The following is a 23763-nucleotide window of genomic DNA, read 5'->3' as shown; positions in this document are numbered from 1 at the left end:
CCCCAGACTGGGGGTCCCCGATGTGGGTCAGGGTTTGGGGGGGTCCCCCCGCTGTGGGTCAGGGTTTGGGGGGGTCCCGATGTGGGTCAGGTCTGGGTTGGGGGGGGGATCCCCAATGTGGGTCCGGGTTTGGGGGGGGGGGGGGGTTTGGGGTCCTCCACGCCAGGGGGCGCCCTCCCTGCCAGTCCCGCGGCGGTCTCCGCGCCTGCGCGTTGCCGCTGCCGAAGGCGCGGCGGGCAGGACGGTGGCCGTGGCGGGTCAGGAAGCGGCGGGCGGCGTTGGCGGCGGCGCGGCGCATGCGCGGAGGCGTGTTTGCGCCGCTGGCTGCGGGGAAGATGGCGGCGTCCTCGCTGGAGCAGAAGCTGTCGCGGCTGGAGGCGAAGCTGAAGCAGGAGAACCGCGAGGCGCGGCGCCGCATCGACCTCAACCTCGACATCAGCCCCGCCCGCGCCCGGCCCAGTAAGGCCCCGCCGGGGAGCGGGACCGGGAGCGCCTCGGGGCGGGGGGGGAGGAACCGGAGCCGGGGCCCGGGCCCGGCGGGGGGGGGGGCAGGTCCCGGCTCGGTGCGGCCTCGGGGGGGAGGGTGCTGAGGGGCAGTTGGGGGGTGCTGGGGGGTGCTGGGGGGTAGCTGGGGGGCGCTGGGGGGCAGTTGGGGGGTGCTGGGGGCAGTTGGGGGGTGCTGGGGGGCAGTTGAGGGGTGCTGGGGTTAGCTGAGGGGTGGTGGGGGGCAGCTGGAGGCAGTTGGGGGGCGCTGGGAGGTGCTGGGTGCTGCTGGGGGGCAGTTGGGGGGCACGGGGGGAAGTTGGAGCGTTCTGGGGTTAGCTGAGGGGTGCTGGGGGGGCAGCTGGAGGCAGTTGGGGGGCACTGAGGGGCAGCTGGACGGCGCTGGGAGGTGCTGGGGGGCACTGGGGGGCAGTTAGGGGGGGCTGGGGGGCAGTTGGGGGGCGCTGGGGGGCAGTTGGGGGCGCTAGGCGGCAGTTAGGGGGTGCTGTGGGGCAGTTAGGGGGTGCTGTGGGGCAGTTGGCGGGCTCTGGGGGGCAGTTGGGGGGCGCTGGGGGGCAGTTCACACCCCATGGATGCAGTTGGGGGGCCGCCCCCCCGCAGGTAGGCCCTTTCCCCGGGGGCCCCCCCCCCCCCCCCCGGCGGAGCTTTCCCGACGTTTCCCAGCACTTTTTGGGAATTCCACCGGCATTTTCCAGGCCCGGGGGGGGGCAGCCCCCCCACACCCCTCCCCCCTCTTCCCCCCCCCTTTTCCCCTCCCCCCCCCCCCGTTTTAAGTTGCTCCCGTCATTCCCGCCGGGATTTATGGTGTTTTTCTTTCTTTTCCTTATTTTTTTCCCCTTTTTCCCCCATTTTTGTTGTTTTCTCCCCCCCCCCGCCCCCCCCCACCCCTTTGTCCCCCTCCCCCCCTCCAGTTATCGTCATCACCCTTAGCCCCGCTCCCGCTCCGTCCCAGCGAGCAGGTACCACCGTGCCCCCCCTCTAACACCCCCTCGGCCCCCCCGCTGACACCCCCTCTGTGTGCCCCCCCCCGCCTCGGGGACGCCTCCGTGTGGCCCTTTGCCCCCCCCCTCCCCCCCCCAAGGCACTTCGGGCCCCCCCAGCACATCCTCCCCCCCCCCCCGCCTCCGTTTCCCCACTCCATGGAGCCGCTTCTCCCCGCTCACCCCCCCCGTGCCCCCCCCATGTCCCTGTCGTGTGTCCCCCCCCCGCGGCTGCCCTGCCTGTCGCATGGATGCGCATGCAGCCACGGCCCCGCATGACATGCGCTGGGTTCTGGGGGGCACTGGGGGGGGGGTACAATTGAGGGGGGGGGGACGCACCCTTGGGGTGCTCCCCACAGCCCCATAGGGGAGTCGGGGGGCTGGGGGGGTGCTGGGAGGGGTGTGGGGCGCTGCCGGCTCTCTGTGCCCCCCCCCCGCGGTTTGGGGCGCTGACGGCTCTCTCTGCCCCCCCAGCCCTGCAGCTGCCCCTGGTCAGCGATGGGGGGGGCCGGGCCGGGCCCCCCGAGGGCCCCCAGCACCCGCCGCCCCCCTCCCGGCCCCGGCACATGCTGGGGCTGCCGCAGCCGCCCTTCCTGGTGCCGCGCAGCGTGGAGAGGTGAGATCCCCCCCGGGCCCCCCCCCGGCCCCACTCCGCCCCCCCGGGCCACCCCGGCCCCACAGCCCTCTCAGCCGCAGCCCATTGGCTGGGCAGGCAAAAGCCGGTGCCCTCATTGGCCCACTGAAGCCCTTAAGTTGCGGGGCTGGTGCACTGTGATTGGCTGAATGGATGGAGGACCGTGTGTTCTGATTGGCCAGAGGTCATGGGGATCGCATGCTCTGATTGGCCCAGCAGGAGATTTCTGTACGCTCATTGGCCAGCTGTGCAGAACCCCCCACATTGGGCAGGGATTTGTGTACACTCATTGGCCAGGCCCCTCCCTGTGCCCCGTTCTGATTGGCCAGAGGTCTGGGAGATCGCGTGCACTGATTGGTCAGATGCGCAGGAAGCTTTAAGTGCCTATTGGCCGGAGGTGCAGGAGGATCATGTGTGCTGCGGCTGCTGATTGGTCACACGCTCAGAGCTGCTCTTCGCTCATTGGCACGTCAGGCAGGGGTCTCCCCTCTGCTGATTGGCCACGTGACTGAGAGCACCATGGTGCTGATTGGCCAAAGGTCCAGCACCCAATCAGAGGGTGGGTGCTGATTGGTCAAGCAGGCAAGAGAGTTGTGTGCTCATTGGCCAGCTGTGCAGGAACCCTTGATTGCTGATTGGCCAGGCAGGCAGGAAGGGATCCCTAAATACTGATTGGCCAGACAGAGGTGATTCCCTGCTTGCTGATTGGCTAGGCAGAGGAGAGTTCCTTGATATGATTGGTTAGCTGACCAGAAGCATGTGGGTGCTGATTGGCCAAATAGACCTTGCGATCTGTTGATTTGCCACATGGGTTCGCTGTTTGCGTGCTGATTGGCCAGGCAGTGCCCTCCCCCGTGCTGATTGGCTGGGGGGGCCCTGTGCTGGTAGTGGGAGCATCTCACCCCCCATGTGCTGATTGGCCGGGTGGCCCCCTGCCCCGTGCTGATTGGCCAGGCTCCCCCTTTGCCCCATTCTGATTGGCCAGGCTCTCCCTTTGGCCCATTCTGATTGGCCAGGCTCTCCCTTTGCCCCATTCTGATTGGCCAGGCTCCCTCTTTGCCCCATTCTGATTGGCCAAGCTCCTCTTTTCTTCTCGCCAGCATCGAGATCGACCAGAAGCTGCAGGAGATCATGAAGCAGACGGGGTACCTCACCGTGGGGGGGCAGGTGAGCGGGGGGGGGACACAGGGGACATGGGGGGCACTGGGGGGGCCCTGACCCCCCCCATTTCCCCCCCCCCCCCAGCGCTACCAGGCGGAGATCAACGACCTGGAGAACCTGGGGGAGATCGGCAGCGGCACCTGCGGCCAGGTCTGGAAGATGCGCTTCCGCAAGACCGGCCACGTCATCGCCGTCAAGGTGGGGACCCCCCCTTGTCCCCCCCCCAGTGAGGGGGGGTCCCGGCCCTGACCCCCCTCCCCGGCCTCTGTTTTACAACAGCAAATGCGGCGCTCGGGGAACCGGGAGGAGAACAAGCGCATCCTGATGGACCTGGACGTGGTGCTCAAGAGCCACGACTGCCCCTACATCGTGCAGTGCTTCGGCACCTTCATCACCAACGTGAGCCCCCCCCGGGCCCGGCTCCGCCCGTGGGTGCCCCCCATGGAGGGGTCCCGCCGCCGTGGGTCCATCCCCACGTCCTGCCCTTCCTCCCCGCTCAGACCGACGTCTTCATCGCCATGGAGCTCATGGGCACCTGCGCCGAGAAGCTGAAGAAGCGCATCCAGGGCCCCATCCCCGAGCGCATCCTGGGCAAGATGACGGTGGCGGTGAGCGGGGGGGGCGTGGGGCGGGGGGGGGCGCACGGGGGGGTCCCCGCGGCTGCTGACGCCCTCCCCACAGATCGTGAAGGCCCTGTTCTACCTGAAGGAGAAGCACGGGGTGATCCACCGCGACGTGAAACCCTCCAACATCCTCCTGGACGAGCGGGGCCAGGTCAAACTCTGCGACTTCGGCATCAGCGGCCGCCTCGTGGACTCCAAAGCCAAGACCCGCAGCGCCGGCTGCGCCGCGTACATGGCCGTGAGCACCCATGGGTGCTGCGGGGCAGCGGGGGGCGCCAGGATTGCGGGCGCTGCTGGGGGGCTCCAGGGCTGTGGGTGCTGTGTCCCAGAGGTGGGGGCTGGGGGTTGCCCAGAGCTCGGGGTGCTGCCCCAGAGGTGGGTGCTGGGGGTTCCCTTTGGGTTGGGGGTCCGTTTGGGCTGGGGGTGCTGCCCCACAGGCGGGTGCTGTGGGTGCTGCCCCAGAGCCGAGTGCTGGGGGGGTCCCTTTGGGCTGGGGGTGCTGCCCCAGAGGTGGGTGCTGGGGGTTCCCTTTGGGTTGGGGGTCCGTTTGGGCTGGGGGTGCTGCCCCACAGGCGGGTGCTGTGGGTGCTGCCCCAGAGGTGGGTGCTGGGGGGGTCCCTTTGGGCTGGGGGTGCTGCCCCAGAGGTGGGTGCTGGGTGGGTCCCTTTGGGCTGGGGGTGCTGCCCCAGAGGTGGGTGCTGGGGGGGTCCCTTTGGCCTGGGCGTGCTGCCCTGGAGGCGGGTGCTGGGGGGGTCCCTTTGGGCTGGGGGTGCTGCCCAAGAGGTGGGTGCTGGGGGTTCCCTTTGGGCTGGGCTGCTGCCCCACAGGCAGGTGCTGTGGGTGCTGCCCCACAGCTGAGTGCTGGGGGGGTCCCTTTGGGTGGGGGGCGCTGCCTCACAGCTGAGTGCTGGGGGGGTCCCTTTGGGCTGGGGGTGCTGCCCCAGAGGTGGGTGCTGGGTGTCCCTTTGGTGGCCTCATCCTCTGTGTCATCCCCCCCAGCCCGAGCGCATCGACCCCCCCGACCCCACCAAACCCGACTACGACATTCGCGCCGACGTCTGGAGCCTCGGCATCTCCCTGGTGACGTGTCCTCCCGTACCCCCATGCCCCCCGTACCCCCCCGTGCCCCCCGTGCCCCCCCGTACCCCCGTGCCCGGTCCGACGCGCGTGTCGCGCAGGTGGAGCTGGCCACGGGGCAGTTCCCGTACCAGAACTGTAAGACGGATTTCGAGGTGCTGACCAAGGTGCTGCAGGAGGACCCCCCGCTGCTGCCCCCCGCCATGGGCTTCTCCGGCGACTTCCAGGCCTTCGTCAGGGACTGGTGGGTGACGGCCCCCCCCCGGGGGGACGCGTGGCCCAGGGGTGTCCCCGCGGTGTCCCCGCGGTGTCCCCGCGGTGTCCCTGCGGTGCTCACCCCCCCCCATCTCCCGCAGCCTCACCAAGGACCACAGGAAGAGACCAAAGTACAACAAGTTACTGGTGAGTCCCCGGGGGGCCCTGGCCCCATCCCTGGCCCCAGGCACGGCCACAGCAGTGTCCCTGTGTCCCCATCCCCGTGTCCCCATCTCCGTGTCCCATCCCCGTGTCCCATCCCCATATCCCCATCCTGTGTCCCCATCCCCGTGTCCCCATCCCGTGTCCCCATCCCTGTGTCCCATCCCCATATCCCCATCCTGTGTCCCCATCCCTGTGTCCCCGTCCCGTGTCCCCGTCCCGTGTCCCCATCCCCTGTCCCCAGCCCCATGTCCCAGCCCCATGTCCCCAGCCCCATATCCCCATCCCGTGTCCCCATCCCGTGTCCCCATGTCCCAGCCCCATGTCCCCAGCCCCATGCGTGTCTCTGTATCAGTGTGTGGCCTCCCTGTCCCCGTGCCTGTGGCCATGTCCCTGTGGACCCCTGTGTCCTGGTGCCCATCCCCATGTCCCTGTCCCCATCCATGTCTCCTTACTCTTGTGTCCCTGTGTCCGTGTCCTTCTGTCTCTGGTGCCCATCCTCGTGTCCCCGTGCCTGTGTCCTTGTCCTCAGCGCTGTGTCCTTGTGTCCACATCCCCCTGTCTGTGCCCGTGTTCCCTGTCCCCGTGTGCGTCCCCATTCCCCATGTCCCGGTGCCCTTGTCCCCGTGTCTCTGTATCTCCATGTCCTTGTCCCTATCCCTGTGTCCGTGCATGTCCCCAGTCCCTTGTCCTTATGTCTGCATGTCCTTGTCCCCATGTCCCCCATGTCCATGTCCCTGTGCTCACCTGTGTCCCCATTCCCAACCTGTGTCCTGATTCCGGATCCATCTCCCTGTGCCTATGTGTCCCCAGCCCCAGCCCCCTGTCCCCAAGCTGCTGTCCCCGTCCCCATGTCCCCAGCCCCATACCGCTGTCCCCAAGCCGCTGTCCCCAGCCCCATACCCCTGTCCCCATCCCCATGTCCCCAGCCCCATACCGCTGTCCCCAAGCTGCTGTCCCCAGCCCCATGCCCCCAGCCCCATGTCCCCAGCCCCATACCCCTGTTCCCAAGCCGCTGTTCTCAGGCCCATGTCCCCGTCCCCATCCCCATGTCCCCAGCCCCATGTCCCCGTCCCCAGCCCCACGTCCCCAGCCCCACGTCCCCAGCCCCACGTCCCCAGCCCCATGCCCCAGCCCCAAGCCGCTGTCCCCAGCCCCATGTCGCCAGCCCCATACCGCTATCCCCATGCCCCTGTCCTCAGCCCCATGTCCCCAGCCCCATGTCCCCAGCCCCATGTCCCCAGCCCCGTGTCCCCAGCCCCACGCCCCCAGCCCCACGTCCCCAGCCTCATGTCCCCAGCCCCATACCGCTAGCCCCATGCCCCTGTCCTCAGCCCCATGCCCCGTGTCCCCAGCCCCCTGTCCCCATCCCCAGCCCCATGTCCCCAGCCCCATGCCCCACGTCCCCAGCCCCACGTCCCCAGCCCCGTGTCCCCAGCCCCGTGTCCCCAGCCCCACGCCCCCAGCCCCCTGTCCCCATCCCCAGCCCCATGTCCCCAGCCCCATGCCCCGTGCCCCCAGCCCCGTGCCCCCAGCCCCGTGTCCCCAGCCCGGTGTCCCCAGCCCGGTGTCCCTCGGCTCCCCCGCAGGAGCACAGCTTCATCAAGCGCTACGAGACGCTGGAGGTGGACGTGGCCTCGTGGTTCAAGGACGTCATGGCCAGGACAGAGTCCCCCCGCACCGGCGGCGGCCTCGGCCAGCACCACCTCCCCTTCTTCACCAGGTAGCAGCGTGACACCCGTGACACCGTGTCTGTGCCACTGTGTCCCTGTCACCCGTGTCTGTGACACCCGTGACACCCGGCACCCGCCTCGGCGTGGGACACCCGTGGCATGGCGTGTCACAGCGTGTCCCGGCGTGTCCCACCGCATCCTGCTGCGTCCCAGCGTGTCTCCTGCGTGTCCCAGCACATCCCAGTGTCTCCTGGTGTGTCCCACCTGATGTCCCCACCCCTCTGATGATGCTGGGGCAGGGGGACACCCGTGTCCCCTCTGTGTACCCCCGACATGGCCGGTGCCTCAGTTTCCCCAGGGCTGCCACTGTCCCTGTGGCAGGGTCCCTGTGTGGGGACAGGGATGGGGCCAGGATGTGGCCGTGGGTCCCGGGGATGTGGCATCAGGACATGACACGAGGATGGGGCACGCTGGGATGTGACGTGCAGATGTGACACGGGGACATGGGACGTGGATGGGGCACATGGATGTGACACGGGGACATGGGACGTGGACATGGCACATGGATGTGACACAGGGACATGGGACGTGGATGGGGCACATGGATGTGACACAGGGACATGGGACGTGGACATGGCACGTGGATGTGACACGGGGACAGGGCTGGGGATGTGGCGCAGGGATGTGGCAGAAGGAGGTGACGGAGCAGAGGAAGAGGGATGGGGACGTGGGGGGGATGTGGCACGAAGGGCCAGCACGGGGACAGCACGGTGGCACAGGGACGTGGCACGGAGGGACAGGGATGTGGCACGGAGGTGTGACGCTGGCGCGTGGCATGGAGATGGCCCGAGGACACGGCACAGGGACATGGCACGGAGACCTGGGACAAGGGACAGCGTGGAGAGCCAGCGTGGGGATGTGACACGGAGGGACAATGTGGGGACAAGGCCGAGGAATGGCACGGAGATGGCACCAGGATGTGGCACGGGGACAGCACGGGGATGGCACCAGGATGCGACACTGGGACAACGTGGGGATGGCACCAGGATGCGGCACGGGGACAGCACAGGGATGTGACATGGGGACAACGTGGAAATGGCACCCGGATGTGATGGGAACACCACAGGGATGGCACCAGGATGCGACACGGGGACAGCACAGGGACGTGACATGGGGACAACGTGGAAATGGCACCCAGATGTGATGGGAACACCGCAGGGATGGCACCAGGATGTGACATGGGGACAACGTGGGGATGGCACCAGGATGTGACATGGGGACAACGTGGGGATGGCAGCAGGATGCGATGGGAACACCGCAGGGATGGCACCGGGATGTGACATGGGGACAACGTGGGGATGGCAGCAGGATGTGGTGGGGACAACGTGGGGATGGCAGCAGGATGCGATGGGAACACCGCAGGGATGGCACCAGGATGTGACATGGGGACAACGTGGGGATGGCAGCAGGATGCGATGGGAACACCGCAGGGATGGCACCAGGATGTGACATGGGGACAACGTGGGGATGGCAGCAGGATGCGATGGGAACACCGCAGGGATGGCACCAGGATGTGACATGGGGACATGGCTCTGGAGGATGACATGGAGAGGTGGCCTGGGGCCGCGCTGTGGGGCCGTGGCGATGGGACGTGCCGCGACAATCAGGGCTGGGGCCGGGGCACGAGGCCACCGCCGCGTCCCCCCCGGTGCCCGCGGGTGGCACCTCCCCCTCCGCAGCGTCCCCCGTAATTATTATTATTATTGTTATTATTATTAATATTATTATTATTATAAATGCGCATGTGGAACCCGAGCGGTGTCCGGCTCCGGGGGGGCATGGGGGGTGCCCGACACCGAGGGAGGATGGGGATGGGGACAGGAGGATGGGGGGTTATGGAGGAGGATGGGGGACACCCACCATGGGCACGGCACCCGAAGTGGGGTGCTGTGAGGGTCTGGGGGTTGCTAAGGGGGTGCTATGGGGGTGCTATAGGTATCTATGGGGGTCTATGGGATGCTATGGGCTGCTATAGAGTGCTATAGGAGGTCTATGGGGTGCTGTGTATGGGGCGCTGTGGGTCACTCACACTCCACTCAAAGCTGCCCCACGGTGACGGCTCTGGCTGCCCCCATCGCCACCAGCCCCATGGGACCCACAGCGCCCCACAGCACCTGTAAGGACCCATGGGGGACCCACAGCACGGTTGGGGTTAGGGTTAGGTGTAGGGGTTGGGGTTATGGATGGGTTAGGGGTACGTTTGGGGTTGAGTTCAGGGTTAGGGTGCAGGTAGGGCTGGGGCTGGGTTTATGGCTGGGGTTAGGGTTGGGCTCGGGGTAGGTTTGGGTGTAGGGGCAGGGATCAGGGTTAGATGGGGGTTGGGGGCAGGTTTGGGTGTTGGGGCAGGGATCAGGGTTAGATGGGGGTTGGGGGCAGGTTTGGGGCAGGTTTGGGGCAGGTTTGGGGCAGGTTTGGGTGTAGGGGCAGGGATCAGGGTTAGATGAGGGTTGGGGTCAGGTGTGGGGCAGGGTTGGGGTCAGGTGTGGGGCAGGGTCAGTGTTAGGGTTCCGTTTTGTTTAGGTTTGGAAAAGGGGATGGGTTAGGTCAGGGTAAGGGTTGGGTTTGGTTTTGGGTTAGGGGTGGGGTTAGGGTCAGATTGGGGTCAGGTGAGGGTCAGGTCAGGGTCAGGTCAGGGTTATTGGTAGGTGTTAGTATTAAGGGTAAAGTTACAATTGGGTTAAGGTTGGGGTTGGGGTCAGGCTTAGGGTTGGGTTAGGGTCAGGGGTCACAGTTAGTTTTGGGGTTAGGGTCAGGGGTCACAGTTAGTTTTGGGGTTAGGGTTGGGGTCACGGTTAGTTTTGGGGTTAGGGTCAGGGGTCAGGGTTAGTTTTGGGGTTAGGGTTGGGGTCACGGTTAGTTTTGGGGTTAGGGTCGGGGTCAGGGTTAGTTTTGGGGTTAGGGTTGGGGTCACAGTTAGTTTTGGGGTTAGGGTCAGGGGTCAGGGTTAGTTTTGGGTTTAGGGTTGGGGTCACGGTTAGTTTTGGGGTTAGGGTTGGGGTCACGGTTCGTTTTGGGGTTAGGGTCAGAGGTCAGGGTTAGTTTTGGGGTTAGGGTTGGGGTCACGGTTAGTTTTGGGGTTAGGGTTGGGGTCACGGTTAGTTTTAGGGTTAGGGTCAGAGGTCAGGGTTAGTTTTGGGATTAGGGTTGGGGTCAGGGTTAGTTTTGGGGTTAGGGTCAGGGGTCAGGGTTAGGAAGTGGGGGATGGGTTGGGGTTGGGTCAGGGTCAGGGGTTGCTCTTATGGCTACGATGAGGCTCAGGGTTGGGGTTGGGTTCGGGTCAGCTGTAGGGGTCAGGGTTAGGTCGGGGTCAGGGTTAGGTCAGGGTCAGGGGTCAGGGTCACAGTGTGGGGGATGGGTTGGGGTCAGGGTCAGTGCCCGGCAGTGGGGGATGGGAGCCGGGGCCTCCTGTGGGTGTTGATGGGCTCCCCCCTCCCCTCCCCCCCCAGAAACCCCTCCTGACCCCTCCCCCCCCATTCCCGTCCCTTCCCTCCTCCCCCCCCCCCCCGGACCCACTGGGGAGAACCGGGAATAACGGGGGGGGGGTGGCCTGAGGGGTGGTGGGATGGGCCATGTTAGTGATGATGTCATCGATGATGCCATCAGTGATGTCACCGATGATGTCAGCGCACCTTTATTGTCACCAAGTCAAACATCCCCATCGTTTGGGGCAGGGGCACTTATGGGGCTCGAGAGCGCTTTGGGGGCGCTTGGGTGGCTGGGGAGGGACTTGGGGGGCTGGGAGGCATCTATAGGGCGGGGGGGCTCACTTGGGGGTCACTTGTGGAGCTGGGCAGAGCTTGGGAGGCTGGAGAGCACTTGGGGGGGTCCGGCTGCTACTTATGGGGCTGGGGGGCACTTGTGGGGCCGGGGGGGGGGGGGAACGAAGACACTTGTGGGTCGGGAAGGCCCCTCCCCCCCCGCACCCCAATGGGCGGGGCCTCGGGGGGGCGGGGCCGGATCCGCCCGTTCCCACGGGGTGGGGGAGGGGCTCAGGAGGGGGCATCCCCCTCCCCCGGGGGCTCCTCCCCCCGCCCCTCCCCCTCCCCCGGCGGCTCCTCCCCCCGCCCCTCCCCCTCCCCCGGGGACTCCCCCCCCCGCCCCTCCCCCCCCCGCTCCAGCCGCTCCCGGTAGTTCCTCTTGAAGAAGCCGCACTAAGGGGGGGGGGGAGGGGTTAATCCGGGGGGAGGGGCCAAGGGAAGCCCCTCCCCCCCGCCCCCCCCCGTTGGCTCCGGGGTTACCTTGGCGAGGCCGAAGGCGATGAGGAGGAGGAGGAGCAGCCCCCCCACCCCTCCCCCCACGTACACGGGCCGGGGGTCGAGGTCCCGCAGCAGCTCCACCTCCGTGACCCCCTGCGTGGGGGGGGGAGGGGTGAGCGGGGGGAGGGGCTTCCCCTCCCCCCTCGCCCCTCCCCCCCTCGCCCCTCCCCCCCCCCGTCGTTACCTGCGCGCGGAGGAACTCGGGGGCGGCCTCGAAACGTGGGGGAGGGGCGAGCCAGAGGGCGGAGCAAAAGCGGGGCCGGGCGGGGCGCTGGGGGGGGAGGGGTCAGGGGGGTGGGGGAGGGACCCCCCCCCAGCCCCACACATCCCCCCCCCCCCCCACCATGTCCCAGCCCCACAAGTGGTACCTGGATGTCGGGGGGGGCGCTGAGGCTGGCGCGGAGGGAGAGCAGGAGCAGGCCCGAGTGGGGCAGCGGCACCGTGGGGCAGTGGAGGAGCAGCAGGTGGGGGGTGGAGCAGGTCTGGGGGGAGAGAGGGTGAGGCCCTGCCCCATAGCACCCTGATATGTGGGTCACCCACGGAACTCATCTATGGGGATCACTCCCACCCCGTAACGCCCCAAATATGGCTCCCTGTGCCCCACAGCATCCCAATGTGTGGGTCCCCCTGCTCCGTAGCATCCCTATATGTGGGTCACTTCATCCCAAAGCACCCCAATATGGATTCTCACACCCCAATATGGCTCCCTGTGCCCCATAGCATCCCAATGTGTGGGGTTCCTCTCAACCCATAGCCCCCCCGGCGTGTGAGTCACCCCATAGTACACCAATAGAGGAGTCACCCCCAGCCCCATAACAACACAATACAGGTCCTCCTGCCCCATAGCAACCCAATATGGGTCCCCGTGCCCCCCACCTCGGTGATGCTCTGCCGCAGCTCCTGCCCCACAGCGTCTTCCTCCTCCTGCCCCACAGCAACACAGGTACCACCTGGCTCCTATGAGGCGGGGGAAAAGTGTGGGGCAAGGCCTCCCCCAAACAACCCCTATAATTTGGGGAGGGGGGGTGGGTGCCTTGGGGCATGCCATGGGGCAGGGGCACCGCTCACCACTCGCACTTGTGGGTCAGACACCGTCACGCCATGGGGCAGCGTGAGGGGCAGGAGGACGAAGGGCGTCAGCAGCGGCCGGGGGCTGCCATGGGGCGGAGGCGCCAGGGTCTCCAGCTGTGTGGGGCAGAGCGGTGGGTCAGCACTATGGCACGGGAGGGGAATGTGGGGCAGAGGGGGGTGGTTGTGGGGCTCACCCTATAGCGATGCTGCAGTGTCTTGTTTTGGGGGTAGTGGGAAGTGAAGTTGAGGTAGGGGGTGGAGGCTTCGTCCCTGTGTGGGGCAGAGACATCAGTGGGGCCCCGGCGGGGCTGGGGGCAGTTTCTATGGGGCAGGAATGTGTGGGGCTCACCAGGTGACCACAAGATCGAGGGCGAAGCGGACGGGGACATCCCAAGAGGCCGCGTTGTCCCCCATGGTGCCGTGGGGCTCGTTGTCACTATGGGGCAGGGGGGACACACAGTGGAGTCACCTCTCCACAGAGCCCCATACCCACCCCCCGTCTCTCTGCCCCATAGATCCCACCTGCTGACAGCCGCGCTCAGCCCCACAGATTCCCCCCACGAGGCGTTGGGGTGGATGTGGAACATCAGCTCCACCATCACCTGATGCGGGGCAGGATTTGGGGTGTGTGTGTGGGGGGTGACTTATGGGGCACTGCCCCACACCTCACCCCACATCCTGCCCCATAACTCACCTCCCAACCAGCGCCTAGGACAGGGCGGCTGATGTTGCAGCTCAGGCCCCACGGTTGCCCCACAGTGTCCCAGCAGGTGCTGGACAGGAGAGCGCCGGCCTATGGGGAGATGTGGGGTAGGGATCTATGGGGCGCAATGCCCCACAAGAACCCCCGTGTGCCCCCATAACCCTTTATAGGGTCCCATGTGGGGTGCCCCACACTCACCCGTGTGGCCTGGGCCCGGCGGAAGGAGAGCCCCGCGGGGAGCTGCACTTGTAGGGCTGCCCCATAAGCGTCTTCGCCCGCGTTCCCCACAACCAAACGAACCCCAAATTCGGCTCCAGGGACACCCAGCAGGGCCGCGCCCCCCGGCAGCGCCCGGACCCCCAGGTCGGACTCGCACACCTCATCTGCCCCACAGTTCTTCTCAAAGGGGATCTATGGGGTGGAAAAGTGGGGCGGGGGGGGCTGGAGTTTAGGCTCCGCCCCCCCTTGCCTGGCTGGGACCCACATCCGAGCCCCACGGCAGAACCCCCGTACCTCAATCCAGGTGGTGGAGGTGTTGGGCCGCAACATGGGGCCCGGGGGGTCGCTATGGGGCAGGGAGATGGTGAGCAAGAGGCGGATGGGGGTCACGAAGTCCTCGATGCAGGGCTGGAAAATTTGGGTCAGAAATGTGGGGCACCCCATAAGGGGAGACACCCCCCCCCCCCCCATAGGGTGACCCCACCCCCAATAGGGCTGAGCTTCCATATGGGGTGACCCATAAGTGAGAAGGGTGCCCCCATGGGGTCAGCGTCCCCCTCCCCAGCTCTGCCCCATAAGTGGGGGGCAGCCTGCAACTACACCCCATAAGTGGGCACTAATCCCCCCCCAACCCACCCCTCCCCCCCGGTGTGGGTCCCGCCCCCACGCGGGTCCCCACCAGCAGTTTCAGCTCCTCCTCCTCGCAGGCCCCCCCCGCCGCGGGGCGGAGCCTCCCGGACCAGCCCCGCCCCCCCCCGGAAGTGGCCCCGCCCCCGCGCCCTCTGCGGCTCCGCCTCCAGCTGGAAGTTCACCGGGGTCACCAGGTCACCTGGAGGGCACGGGGTCAGGGTGAGGTCAGGGGTAAGGGGGGTCAAGGTGGGGTCAGGGTCAAGGTGAAGGTCAGGGGTATGAGGTCAAGGGGCGGGGTCAGGGTCAAGGTGGGGTCAGGGCCGGGTCAGAGCCGGGGTCAAAGAGAGATCGGGGGGGGTCAAGGTGAGGTCAGGGGTCAGGAACAAGGAGGGGTCAGGGGGCGGGGTCAGGGCAGGGTCAGGGAGGGTTCAGGGGTCGAGGTGGGGTCAGGGGTCAGGGCGGGGTCAGGGGTTGGGGTCGGGGTGGGGTCACGGGTCAGGGGTCGGGGCGGGATCAGGGGTCGGGGCAGGATCAGGGGTCAGGGCGGGGTCAGGGGTTGGGGTCAGGGGTCGGGGTCAGGGCGGGCGCACCCCCGCACAGCCGGACGCTGACGGAGGCTCCGGGGCCGCCGGAACAATCGACCCCCCGGGGCGGGATCTGCCGCGGGTCAAAGGTCACCTCGGGGCTGATGGACAGGACGGGGCGGGACCTGGGGGAGGGGCCGCGGGGGTGACGTCACCGGCCCTGGCCCCGCCCCTTTGACCCCCCCATGTCCTTGTCCCCAGCCCGAGGTGTCCCCCCCATCCCCCCCATCCCACATCCCCCATCCCCCACATGCCCCATCCCCCAATCCTCCATTCCCCCCATCCCCCATCCCCCCATCCCCCCCATCTCCCATCTCCCAATCCTCCATCCCCCCCATCCCCCGCCCCCCATCCCCCCCATCCCCCGTCCCCCACCCCCCATCCCCCCCATCTCCCATCCCCCAATCCTCCATCCCCCCATCCCCCGCCCCCCCATCCCCCCCATCCTCTGTCCCCCATCCCCCCATCCCCCCCATCTCCCATCCCCCAATCCTCCATCCCCCCCATCCCCCGCCCCCCATCCCGCCCATCCCCCATCCCCCCCATGCCCCATCCCCCGCCCCCCACCCCCCACCCCGTGTCCCCACCTGAGCACCACGACGTGTCCTCCCGTCCCCACCGCCAGGTCCCTCAGCCCGTCCCCGCTCAGGTCGGTGCCTCCGGCCAGCGCCTGCCCGAAGAACCGCAGCCCCGGGGCCACCTCCTGCCCCTCCAGCCGCTGGGGGGGGACAGGGACAGCCACAGCGTCACCCGGCGCCCCCCCAGGGCTCCCCCCGGCCCGTGCCCCCCTCACCCCACCTGGCTGTAGAGGCTCTGCAGGCCCCCGGGACGGCCGGAGAAGATGTAGACGGCGCCGCGCTCCTCATCCTCCATGGGGGCCCCCACGGCCGCCTCGGGCAGCTCATCCCCGTCCAGGTCACCCAGGATGCTCAGAGAGGCCCCAAAGCGACCCAAGGGGTGACCGGCAGCACCCCAAAGCTCCTCGGCCACCTGCAGAGCCTCCTGGGGGGACAAGGACATGGAGGGGGGGCGACATGGATAAGGACACCTTGGTCACCCCATGTCCTTGGCTTGAGGTCACCCTGGTCCTGAAATGGGGTCCCCATTTTGGAATGGGGTCCTCCTGGTCACCCCATGTGCTTGGATTGGGGGTCACCTTGGCAACCCCATCCCATGGTTGCAGTCATCGTGGTCACCCCATGTCCTTGGTTTGGGGTCTCCTTGGTCACCCCTGGTCACCTCCATCCCCTGCTCCTCAGCTTAGTGTCACCCCGTTCCCCCACCGCGTTGCCACGTTCTTGCCCCTCATGGTGTCCCCAAGCCGGGGTTGTGGTGCCCCCATGGGTTGGTGCCCCCATGGGTTGGTGCCCCCACCGTGGTGTCCCCTCACCTCCTGCCACCGGTAGAGCTGCACCCGTCCCCCACGGCGCCCATCGAAGTGGTTGGGGGCTCCCACCAGCAGCGCCACCGTCTCCCCGCCCTGCTCCAGGGCGCAGAGGGTGGCCCCAAAGTACGACCCCACCTGCAGATGAGCCCGACATCAGCACCAGGGTGTGGGGCGGGACGGGGACACCCTGACCCCCCGTTACCTGCTCCCCGGGCAGGGTCTGCAGCACCCGCCAGCTCCCAGCAGCCTCAGGGAGCACCTCGAAGAGGACGATGGCGCCGACATGGAGGTGTCGGGGGGCGCCCGCGGCCACCAGCGCCCGGCCGGGGACCCGCAGCCCAGTCACTGCATAGCCTGGGGGGAACCAGGTCAACTCAGGAACCAGTGTGGGTCCACAGAGGGCATCATCCATCAATCCACCCACCCATCATCCATCCACCCATCCATCATCCACCCACCCATCCATCCATCCATCCATCCACCCATCATCCACCCACCCATCATCCATCCACCCATCCATCATCCATTCATCCACCCATCATCCATCCACACACCAAACCATCATCCATCCATCCATCCATCCATCATCCACCCACCCATCATCCATCCATCCACCCACCCATCGATCATCCATCCATCCATCCATCCATCCATCCATCCGTCATCCACCCGCCCATCATCCATCATCCATCCATCCACCCATCATCCATCCACCCATCATCCATCCATCACCCATCCATCCATCACCCATCAATCCATCATCCATCCATCCATCCACCCACCCATCCGTCCACCCATCATCCATCTACCCATCAATCCATCATCCACCCATCATCCATCCACCCCCCCATCATCCACCACCCCTCATCCCTCCCGCCACTCCCCATGGCCTTACCCAGGTAGGTGTCCGTCACGTTCTCCTCCAGCGTGGGGCTGCCCACAAATGTCTCGTTCTTCGTGTCCTGCTCCAGCTCCACCAACCCCCCGGCCCAGTTATCAGCCCCCACGGCCCCGGTCACACGACGACCCTGGAGGGGGCGGGACCACATGAGGGGGCGGGGCCATTGACCCCCAAACCCAACCGTCATCCATCCATCATCCATCTTCCATCCATCCGTCCATCCATCACCCATCCATCCATCACCCATCCATCCGTCCATCCATCATCCATCCATCCATCCATCATCCATCCATCCATCATCCAACATCCATCCATCCACCCACCCATCCATTCATCCATCCATCCATCCATCATCCATCCATCCATCATCCATCCATCTATCATCCATCCATCATCCATCCATCCTCCATCCATCCATCATCCATCATCCATCATCCATCCATCCATCATCCATCATTCATCCATCATCCATCATCCATCATCCATCCATCCACCCATCATCCATCCATCCATCATCCATCATCCATCCATCCACCCATCATCCATCCATCCATCATCCATCATCCATCCATCATCCATCATCCATCCACCCATCATCCACCATCCATCCCTCCATCCAAACCCCCTCTTTGTGACCACCCCATGGCCCTGTCTTACATGGACCACAGCGATGCTCATCCCGCTGGAGCACAGCTCCAGGTGGAACCGGTTGTGGTCGCTGGTGCCTACAACAGGCAGGAACAGGCAGGGCCGGGGTGAGGAGCAGCGGGGACGGGGAGGGGCCCCCAGGGTTGGGGTCAGGGGGTTTGGGGTCACCTTCGATGTCATAGATCTTGGCCTGCAGGTCATGGAAGAGCCCCCGGAGCTTCTCGAAGCTGTCCAGGACCTTCACGAACTCGGTGCTGGGCCGGGAGGCGAACTGGCTCAGGTACAGGCGCGTGTCGGGGCTGTTGAAGTTGTTGCCCACCTGCGGCGGTGCAGCGGCGGGTCCAGGCGCTGCCGGGGGGCTCCAGCACCAGCAGCCAGGGACAGCTCCCTGAGGCTCCTCGGCCGCTTGTGGCCACGTGCAGGCAGAGGGTACAGGCAGAAGGTACAGGCAGCACAGGTACAGGCAGGGGCACAGGTACAGGTACGGGCACAGGCAGCTCAGGTACAGGCAGAGGGTACAGGCAGGGGCACGGGTACAGGTGCAGGTACAGGCAGCTCAGGTACAGGCAGAGGCAGAGGCAGCGCCGGGGGCTCACGCCGATGACGTAGCGGATGATGTCATTCTGCTCCGCCTCCCGCACGCTGCCCTGGTCCTCGTCGGTGGCGTCGCCGTCGGTGACAATGATCAAAACCCGCCGGGCCCCGGCGCGAGCCCCCCCCGCGGGGGTGAAGATCCGCCTCCTGCGGGGGCAGCGCGGGGCGGTGTGGGGCAGGTGTGGGGCACTATGGGGCAGATATGGGCTGCTATGGGGCAGGTGTGGGGCACTATGGGGCAGATATGGGCTGCTATGGGGCAGGTGTGGGGCACTATGGGGCAGATATGGGCTGCTATGGGGCAGGCGTGGGGCACTATGGGGCAGGTGTGGGCCACTATGAGGCAGGTGTGGGTCACTATGGGGCAGGTGTGGGTCACTATGGAGCAGATATGGGCCACTATGGGGCAGATATGGGCTGCTATGGGGCAGGTGTGGGTCACTATGGGGCAGATATGGGCTGCTATGGGGAAGGTGTGGGTCACTATGGGGCAAGCTTACATGATGAAGGCGATGGTGCTGAAGGTGTCGGTGGGGTGTGGGCAGTGTGGGTTGGTAGTGGCAGGTGTGGGTCACTGTGGGGCAGTGTGGGTCACTGTGGGTCGCTATGGGGCAGGCTTACGTGACGTAGGCGATGGCGCTGAAGGTGTCGGTGAGGTGACCGAGCTGGCGCAGGCCCCGCAGCAGCTCCCGGGGCCGGGGCCGAGCCGCGTAATCAGCCAACGTGAACTGGGGCTGCACCTCGGTGGAGAACTGCACTGCCCCGAACTGCCCCACGGCGTCAGTGTCTGCCCCACTGCAGAGCCCTCAGAGCCCCCAGGGACACTATAGACCCCACAGACACCTCATAGACCCCATAGACCCCATAGATCCCTATAGACTCCATAGACCCCATAGACACTATAAACCCCATAGACATCCCATAGACCCCCCCAGACACCCCATACACCCCCCTAGACACCTATAGACCCCATAGATCTCCATCAACAACCACATACCCCATACACCCCCATAGAACCCCTATAAAAAACATAGACCCCATTGACCCCATAGAGACCCACTGACCCCCATGGGCCCCTATTATAGACCTCCATAGCCCCCTCATAGGCTCCATAGCCCTCCAGGACCTCTCCATAGCCCCAGGACCCACGTGGATAGAGGTGTTCTCCAGCTTCTCCATCACATCCACCATGAAGTCCCGGATGGCACCGAACTGCTCCGGGCTCATGCTGTTGGAGCCATCAAAGAGGAAGACGAGATCCACCAGTCCCTGGAGGCAACCTGGAGGGGGGACACACCGTCAGGGGGGTGTCGAAAGGGTGAGGACAACGAATGGGCCACAGTGGGCAGCGTCGTGCCCCAGGGACCTCATGGACCAACCACCTCATGGACCAACCACCCCATGGACCAACCACCCCATGGACCAACCACCTCATGGACCAACCACCCCATGAACCAACCACCATGGTCCTCACGGGTCAACCACCGAGGTCTCCGTGGTGGGGGCTGGGTGGGGACCTGAGGCCTGTTGGGGTGCCTGTTGCGAGGGGTGTCCCTCACCCTGGTACCCGGGCGCCAGGAGCTGCCGGGGCCGGAGCTGCGGGTCCAGGCGCAGGCAGAGGCCGCTGCTCAGCACATTCCGGTCACACTCGCGGGTCAGGCCGGGGCCGCAGGCCTGGAGGGGGGGAATGGGGGGGACATGATGGGGGGGCATGGGGGGGCCTGGGGGAGGGGCCTCCGTCCCGTCCCCACCCTGGTCCCAGTGCCCAGGACTCACGATGGTGCCGTCACCGTCCCTGGCCAAGGCCATCCCCATGTGGGTCCGGGAGCTGTTCCCTGTGAAGGGCAATCCCCATCCCTTCCCATCCCCATCCCTTCCCACGCCACCCCTTCCCATCCCCTTCCCATCCCATCCCCTTCCCATCTCACCCCTTCCCACCCCACCCCTTCCCATCCCCACCCCTTCCCATCCCATCCCTTCCCATCCCCACCCCACCCCATCCCACCTCAATCCCACCCAAACCCCATGCCAGCCCCTCCACAAACCCCAGCCCGCCCAAACCCACCTCACCCCAATCCTGCCCTATCCCAATCCCGTCCAACTCTAATCCTCCTTATTACCAATCCCGCCCCAATTTGAATTCCATCCTATCCCCTACCCCAATTCCACTCCAATCCCAATCCCATCCCAGACTAATCCAAATCACGATCCTACCCAAGTCCACCCCAAAGCCCATATCCCACGCCAATCCCACCCTAATCCTACCCCAATCCCACCCCAATTCCAATCCCATCCCACTCAATCCCGATCCAAGCCCCACCCCAGCCCCACCCAATCCCATCCTATTCCCACCTGTATCCCGATCCCATCCCCATCCAGTAAAGCTCCAGTTACAATCGCACCCACCTTCCACCTCAGTCCTCGCCCATATCCTACCCCAATCCCAACCCACTTCCACCCCAACCTCAACCCCATTCCAGTCCAATCCCAGTCCCAATCCCAGCCTCATTGCACCCTCATCCCCATCTCAATCCCGCCCCGACCCCCATCGCCCTCCCGCCCCATTCCCGCCCCGTTCCCACCTTCCAGCTCCAGCTCCCGGCACTCCCCGCTCTCCACTTGGCACTGGAAGAGCCGCCCCCCGCCCCCCGCCTCCGCCGGGGCCCCCACCAGCAGCCTGCGGGGGGACGGGAAGGGACCCACATCTCAGTGGGACCCACATCCCGATGGGACCCACGTCTGTGACCCACATCCCAATGAGAGCCACATCCAGGACCCACATCCTGTGGGAACCCCGTCAGGACCCACGTCCCAATGAACGGGACCCACACATCCGGATCCACATTATGAGGAACCCACATGTCCAGGACACACATCCCATGGGACCCACACATCCAGGCCCACATTCCATGGGACCCACATGAATTCACCCCACATCCCACGGGACAAATGCGGCTGGGACTCACATCCAGTTCCAGGACCCAAATCCCACAGGACCCAAACATCCTGACCCATATCATGAAGGGAGCCAACCATCCAGCCCCACATCCCATGGGACCCAGAAATCCAGCCCCACATCTCCTACCGTGACCCACTGAGCTGCAGAACTTGATGCCCAAAGCTGTGGGCGCCGCTGTGGGTCAGGACACGATGTGGGGCTGGGTGGATGTTGAAGGCCCGGATGTGGGGCAGTGCTATGGGGCAGAGCAGGGGTGGAGGAGGAGCAGAGGACCTCACCCAGCCCCACGGCAGGACTGGGGCACCATTTCCTTCCACATAGCACCCAGAGGCACCTCACCCATAGCAGGCAGGGCCCCCATCCCTGCCCCATAGCAGGCCGGAGCCCCCATCCCTGCCCCATTGCAGGCTGGAGCCCCCCATCCCTGCCCCATAGCAGGCAGGGCCCCCATCCCTGCCCCATTGCAGGCAGGAGCCCCCCGTCCCTGCCCCATAGCAGGCAGGAGCCCCCATCCCTGCCCCATAGCAGGCAGGGCCCCCATCCCTGCCCCATAGCAGGCAGGAGCCCCCCGTCCCTGCCCCATAGCAGGCAGGAGCCCCCATCCCTGCTCCATAGCAGGCAGGGCCCCCATCCCTGCCCCATAGCAGGCAGGAGCCCCCCATCCCTGCCCCATAGCAGACAGGAGCCCCCCCATCCCTGCCCCATAGCAGGCTGGAGCCCCCCATCCCTGCCCCATTGCAGGCTGGAGCCCCCATCCCTGCCCCATAGCAGGCTGGAGCCCCCCCATCCCTGCCCCATAGCAGGCCGGAGCCCCCCATCCCTGCCCCATTGCAGGCTGGAGCCCCCATCCCTGCCCCATAGCAGGCAGGAGCCCCCCATCCCTGCCCCATAGCAGGCAAGAGCCCCTCCATCCCTGCCCCATAGCAGGCAGAAGCCCCCATCCCTGCCCCATAGCAGGCCGGAGCCCCCCATCCCTGCCCCATAGCAGGCAGGAGCCCCCATCCCTGCCCCATAGCAGGCCGGAGCCCCCATCCCTGCCCCATAGCAGGCCGGAGCCCCCCATCCCTGCCCCATAGCAGGCTGGAGCCCCCATCCCCGCCCCGGTACCGGCCGCCAGCGCCCCAATGAGGACCGTGACGAGGCCGCCCGCGGGCGCCATGTTGGAGCGAGGCCCCACGTGCTCCCTCCCTCCCCCCCCCGTTTCCTTCCTGCCCCTCCCCCCCCCCCGGGTGCTTCAGTGGGGGAAGGGCTGGGGCCAGGCTGGGTGCGGGGGGGGGGGGAGAAGGGATGGGATGGGAAGGGATGGGATGGGATGGGAAGGGATGGGATGGGATGGGATGGGAAGGGATGGGAAGGGATGGGATGGGAAGGGATGGGGATGGGATGGGATGGGAAGGGATGGGGATGGGATGGGAAGGGATGGGATGGGAAGGGATGGGAAGGGATGGGATGGGAAGGGATGGGATGGGATGGGATGGGAAGGGATGGGGATGGGATGGGATGGGATGGGGATGGGATGGGAAGGGATGGGATGGGAAGGGATGGGGATGGGATGGGAAGGGATGGGGATGGGATGGGATGGGATGAGATGGGAAGGGATGGGAAGGGATGGGAGGGGATGGGATGGGATGGGTTGGGATGGGATGGGAAGGGAAGGGATGGGATGGGAAGGGATGGGATGGATGGGATGGGATGGGAAGGGATGGGGATGGGATGGGAAGGGATGGGATGGGAAGGGATGGGATGGGATGAGATGGGAAGGGATGGGAAGGGATGGGAGGGGATGGGGATGGGATGGGATGGGAAGGGATGGGAAGGGATGGGATGGGATGGGAAGGGATGGGAAGGGATGGGATGGGATGGGATGGGACGGGATGGGATGGGAAGGGATGGGAAGGGATGGGGATGGGATGGGATGGGAAGGGATGGGAAGGGATGGGAAGGGAAGGGATGGGAAGGGATGGGATGGGATGGGATGGGAAGGGATGGGATGGGATGGGAAGGGATGGGGTTGGGATGGGATGGGAAGGGATGGGATGGGAAGGGAAGGGATGGGAAGGGATGGGATGGGAAGGGATGGGAAGGGATGGGATGGGATGGGAAGGGATGGGGTTGGGATGGGATGGGATGGGACGGGATGGGATGGGAAGGGAAGGGATGGGAAGGGATGGGATGGGATGGGAAGGGATGGGATGGGAAGGGATGGGATGGGATGGGACGGGATGGGATGGGAAGGGAAGGGATGGGAAGGGATGGGATGGGATGGGAAGGGATGGGAAGGGATGGGATGGGAAGGGATGGGATGGGATGGGACGGGATGGGATGGGAAGGGAAGGGATGGGAAGGGATGGGATGGGAAGGGATGGGAAGGGATGGGATGGGATGGGATGGGATGAGATGGGAAGGGATGGGAAGGGATGGGAGGGGATGGGATGGGATGGGTTGGGATGGGATGGGAAGGGAAGGGATGGGATGGGAAGGGATGGGATGGGATGGGATGGGATGGGAAGGGATGGGGATGGGATGGGAAGGGATGGGATGGGAAGGGATGGGATGGGATGAGATGGGAAGGGATGGGAAGGGATGGGAGGGGATGGGAAGGGATGGGATGGGAAGGGATGGGAAGGGATGGGATGGGATGGGAAGGGATGGGAAGGGATGGGATGGGATGGGATGGGACGG

The 23763-nt window shown here is 66.0% G+C and overlaps 3 protein-coding genes across 5 annotated transcripts; 1 reads left to right on the top strand and 2 right to left on the bottom strand.

The window, feature by feature from the left end:
* The first annotated feature begins 316 nt into the window (after positions 1 to 316).
* Positions 317 to 8884, top strand: MAP2K7 (mitogen-activated protein kinase kinase 7). 3 transcript variants are annotated; one of them, XM_030474522.1, is made up of 12 exons: positions 317 to 459; positions 1416 to 1463; positions 1959 to 2100; positions 3219 to 3285; positions 3364 to 3477; positions 3559 to 3678; positions 3780 to 3887; positions 3988 to 4140; positions 4902 to 4982; positions 5081 to 5223; positions 5336 to 5381; positions 6986 to 8884. In XM_030474522.1, exons 1-12 carry the CDS (start codon positions 336 to 338, stop codon positions 7121 to 7123), a joined length of 1284 nt encoding a protein of 427 aa, XP_030330382.1. In that variant the 5' UTR covers positions 317 to 335; the 3' UTR covers positions 7124 to 8884. The 3 variants fall into 3 exon arrangements, with proteins under 3 accessions (XP_030330382.1, XP_030330381.1, XP_030330383.1); XM_030474521.1 differs by having other exon boundaries at positions 3961 to 4140; XM_030474523.1 differs by lacking the exon at positions 1416 to 1463 and having other exon boundaries at positions 3961 to 4140.
* Positions 7345 to 8878, bottom strand: LOC115603012 (proline-rich protein 4-like). Its single transcript, XM_030474524.1, has 2 exons — positions 8391 to 8878; positions 7345 to 8357 (listed from the first exon to the last, which is right to left on the bottom strand). The coding sequence occupies exons 1-2, from the start codon at positions 8579 to 8581 to the stop codon at positions 7415 to 7417; spliced, it is 1134 nt and encodes a 377-aa protein (XP_030330384.1). The 5' UTR covers positions 8582 to 8878; the 3' UTR covers positions 7345 to 7414.
* A 1522-nt stretch (positions 8885 to 10406) lies between the features above and the next one.
* On the bottom strand, positions 10407 to 22252 carry LOC115603007 (integrin alpha-L-like). Its single transcript, XM_030474515.1, has 29 exons — positions 22189 to 22252; positions 21208 to 21316; positions 20705 to 20799; positions 19899 to 19957; positions 19682 to 19796; positions 19272 to 19402; positions 18744 to 18889; positions 18125 to 18269; positions 17697 to 17847; positions 17538 to 17605; positions 16875 to 17007; positions 16182 to 16333; positions 15983 to 16114; positions 15391 to 15594; positions 15180 to 15310; positions 14687 to 14717; positions 13673 to 13786; positions 13358 to 13570; positions 13151 to 13249; positions 12979 to 13058; positions 12806 to 12892; positions 12651 to 12726; positions 12454 to 12570; positions 12262 to 12342; positions 11754 to 11867; positions 11570 to 11656; positions 11368 to 11478; positions 11228 to 11280; positions 10407 to 10410 (listed from the first exon to the last, which is right to left on the bottom strand). The coding sequence occupies exons 1-29, from the start codon at positions 22238 to 22240 to the stop codon at positions 10407 to 10409; spliced, it is 3090 nt and encodes a 1029-aa protein (XP_030330375.1). The 5' UTR covers positions 22241 to 22252.
* Between the last annotated feature and the right edge of the window lie 1511 nt (positions 22253 to 23763).

This window comes from Strigops habroptila, unplaced genomic scaffold (genome assembly GCF_004027225.2).
Source record: "Strigops habroptila isolate Jane unplaced genomic scaffold, bStrHab1.2.pri NW_022045601.1_ctg1, whole genome shotgun sequence".
NCBI classification, from domain to species: Eukaryota; Metazoa; Chordata; class Aves; order Psittaciformes; family Psittacidae; genus Strigops; species Strigops habroptila.
Note: the sequence above shows the minus strand (reverse complement) of the source record. Positions and strands in the feature narration are given on the sequence as shown.